Raw genomic sequence first — 3985 nt, 5'->3', positions numbered from 1 at the left:
AGTGTTAGCTGTGTTTCTAAAGACACAGAAGCAGTATTTTACAAAGAGGTTAGAAACCAAGGTAGAGGAGTGGAGCATATGTTTATCTCATTTTGAATTTTGGATTACAAAAGGAGTCAAGTCATATATAACCAAAGTCGTAGCCCACTAATCAAATGATTCCCAAAGAAAAACAGTGGTTTCCTCGTATTCTCTTGATCCTAAATACGGGATCCTTCTTAGTCTCTTGATCTTGATAGATAAATTCCAGAGTAACAAGATTTGTCTAAGGCAAATGGCCATTGTTCCAGCAGCTGGAATTCCTGAACTCTTACAGCCTGTTCTGGAGGAGAGAATCTGTTCTAACGTTAGCCTCTAAATGCTGGAGCAAACTCAGTGCATTGATACAAATGACTGCCTACATGGACCGGAGAGCTGAGAGGTGAACGCTGAACACAAAGACGTGTTTTATCTGTGCTTTAATCAAGCCAGCAATGAAACTCTCACTTTAGGATCTAGTCAGTTTGTGTCTCCTGCAGCATTTCCAGACATTTCTATTATTTTTCCAAATGAAAATGAATTTATTACAAGCAATATGGTGGGAAAAATGAATTTGTTTTTCAAAATTTCATTTTCTGGTTAAATACTGAAACTCTTAATGTTCCCATTCTGATTTCATGGCCTTAAAACTTGGAGATCTTGCCTAATGTTTTCAAGTTTCTTTCCTAGGGCTTTTGTATGACAAATCATTTTTAAAGAGAAGATTTAATGCCCACAAACAAAGCCACAGTCTCTTTCTTCAAAGTTAAGTAAACTAAGCAATGAAGACCTCTAGTGCCCTCCCAATTTCTTCAGCTGGGTTGAGTCTTGACAGTAGTGTCAGGAAAATTATGCCTGTAGTCTTCAGGTATCTTGACTTTCTTTTTAAAAAATAAGTTACTTTCCCTTCAGTCCTCCTGCTAAATAAACATTGTATAGGAAAAAAATTTCAAATGGTTCTAATTAATTTTTGAAGACCTCAGTTCTTTCCTTATGCTTACTGAGTTTTTGGTATTCTTGCATAACTAGCATAACAGCAAACCAAAACTGTGCAGCGCTGTAGGCCATAATTATGTCTCAGGATTGTGGAAGAATCTCTCAACTTTTGACTGATGGCAATTTAGATAATTCTGTGCAAATGTAAAGAAAGGAGGTGCTAACCATGACTTGTTTTCCAGCACGTGCTTCTTGTCAGAGCCATTTAAATCACCATTTTACACAAGTACATATTGAAACTCAACTTTAAGTGTTTTATTTGTATGTACATTTTGCTTTTCCAGAAATAAAATATCTAAATACAGACAGTGTAATGTTGTATATGTATAGCTTTCAACAATACTTAGCTGAATAAATGTTTTGTACATTGTTTTTTTTAATGGAGTTCACAGCTACAATGATAAAATGGATTCCTCATATCCTTTTTTTTCTTATAACCAATAACAAGCAGAGAGACGAGTACAATTTAATATTAATAAGCAGTTCAAATAACACTTGGTTAAACTATGTATAATACAAACCATTCATACAAATGAAGACTAGGATACTGAATTTGTTACAATATGTGTAGTAAAGATAAGACAGACACTTATAACTTACATGGTGTCTGTCAGGCATTTCCCTTCTTATATAATGATCAGAACTTGTTTTAAGCAGCCTTAGGCGGTCTCAACTTGCCAAGTTCCAATGCTTGGTGATGAAAGCTATAATTCCAATGTCTGCCCGCATGTAAATTCCAAATGTTTGCTCATCTTTACTGAGAAGAGGCTCCCTCCACTGAAAAGAAGAGCCATCCTGTACAACCTTGAATGTGCCTACTGTATGCTGGGGGAAAGTTACTACACTTTGCTGTGTTCATAAAATAAAGAATACTGAGCTCTAAAGACACATTTGTTTCCATTTTAACAAGCATATACTCCTACAGTAGTATTTACCAGTACAGCTACTCCAAGCAGCAGGAATGCATAAGTGGGGATTATTGATTAGCATGGACTCGACTTTAAAAGAGATTTCCATAACAGCAAGTGTTAGAAACATTCTCTGTTTAGTTAATCCTTTTGTTTGATCACAGTTTATCCTAAACTGTTATGAGTCAAACAATGAAAGCCCTCTGAACAGGAACCATGACAGATGCAAGCTGAAATGTGCATGAGTGTGTGTTTGTGTAGCTCTTTATGTGAGGACACGTCTTCAAGTGTGGCTAAAATCTGTGGTGAATTACAACTATATGGAGAGATGAAGCTGACTGGGCAGAAGTTACATCACATTTATTTCCACTAGCATATTTGCAGCCGGTTGACAAGAGCAGCAATGTAGACACATTCCAGGCAACAGATGTGACCTTCTTCCTTGAGGTGACAGCCCTGTCATATGACCTTTAATTCCTCAGGCTTCAGTCTCACCCCCTGTTCATCCTTATCCCGAGGGGAAGTAAGGCGTGTCACTGTGGTAGTTGTAGTCGGGGCATACTTTCTGTACTAGTTTATAATCTGTACTATAAAAGGAAATGTAAATACAGATCACCTTAAAGGGTTTGGAGCAGAGCCAGGACACATGGCTTTGGGTTTGCTCCTGGTAACAGGTTTTTGAAGGGTCATAATTGCAGAGTGTGTTCTTGGTAGCCTTGTCAACCTTTTCATATTCAATGCGGCAGTTAAAGGACTTGGAATCTTTGGCATCAATCACGGTTTGTTGTGCCAAGTCGAACTCCACGATTTTTGTAGGGGGCACCAAGCTGACGGAGACATTCCCTTGACCGGTGGAATTGTGCCTGAAATACACACTGAACGTGCCATTGCCGTGATCTACAATTTTCCCAGTTATCAACAGGTTTAGCTTCACTGTTTTGATGTTGGAATGAAAATCGCCCCAGCCGAACATTTTCTTGAACTTGCCGGTCTTAACAATGGGCCTCCTCTTGGCCCTGGGCCTAGGTTCTTGGAGGTCTGTGGAGTTCCTCAGCCAGTCCCAGAGGTCTTGCTCAGAGTAAGGTTCTGGGGTGTCGTAGCGCAGGTCCAAATCTGTGTCATTTTCTTTCCCACGAAAAGTCTGTGACAGGAGCCGGCTGATGGATAAGTCTTTGCTGCTTTCTGTCCATATGTGCTTTAGTGTGGATTTGCTGCTTCCTGACTTCAGAAGCTCTGACTTTCCACCGTTTGTTAAATTGGCACACGTGACCTGAAAATAGAACAGAAGATTGGCATTTACAGCTCTGCATCAGACAAGAGCCAACACTCAAACCTAAGCCTTTGCTCAGAGGCTCAGAATTCAATGATGATACTTTTTAAAAAATAAATCATTTTCAGCATATGGCTAATATTTATTACCTTGTGATAAAACACCACTTCTATTTTTACATAACAGTGGAAGAAGGCAGGTGTGGGTGGATAAAAACCATGAAACAAGGCCTAACCATCTACATAAAAACACTGAGGGATAGAAAAAACAGACCATCCAGCATAACTATACCAAAGTGAATCCAAACCTAAACTAATTATTCTTAGCACCGACATCCAAACACCTCTAAAATCAAATTTCATTATATTATTTTCCTGCTTCAAAATTATCATATGGCTTAATACTATGTGATTCTCCAAAATATATTAGCTGATACTCTATAGACTTTTTGTAATAGACACCAAAGTAATTTTAGAATACTAGTTTTGCAAAGAAATTTCAGTATATTTTAACTGGGCAGAACAAAATAATATGCTTATTATCACCACATATAAGCAGAAGGCATGTTATAGAAAACGTAACTATTTTGTAGCACAGGGTTTAAAATCTGGTGCAGTGAAATGGCCATAAAGTGAAATACAGTGTCAGTCTTCAAAGCACAGAGCATGTGAACAGAGTCACTTCAGGTTAGACTGTGGGGGCAACATGCACAAACTTCTCCTTGGGGCCAAGTCTTGCCTCTTTGAGAAAACTTAGTTCACCAACTGAACCAAGGACTCAGAAGAACCAGTAC

The 3985-nt window shown here is 38.4% G+C and overlaps 1 protein-coding gene across 1 annotated transcript in view; it reads right to left on the bottom strand.

Annotated features, from left to right (window-relative positions):
- Positions 1-1247: 1247 nt before the first annotated feature.
- Positions 1248-3985, bottom strand: part of Nxph1 (neurexophilin 1) — a 337926-nt gene continuing 335188 nt past the window's right edge. Inside the window, exon 3 of the mRNA XM_004645648.2 lies at positions 1248-3192. Within this exon, the coding sequence (XP_004645705.1) occupies positions 2431-3192 (762 nt within the window). The 3' untranslated portion in view covers positions 1248-2430. The remainder of the gene's footprint in view (positions 3193-3985) is intronic.

This window comes from Octodon degus, unplaced genomic scaffold, assembly GCF_000260255.1.
Source record: "Octodon degus isolate 3935 unplaced genomic scaffold, OctDeg1.0 scaffold00234, whole genome shotgun sequence".
Taxonomy (NCBI): domain Eukaryota; kingdom Metazoa; phylum Chordata; class Mammalia; order Rodentia; family Octodontidae; genus Octodon; species Octodon degus.
Note: the sequence above shows the minus strand (reverse complement) of the source record. Positions and strands in the feature narration are given on the sequence as shown.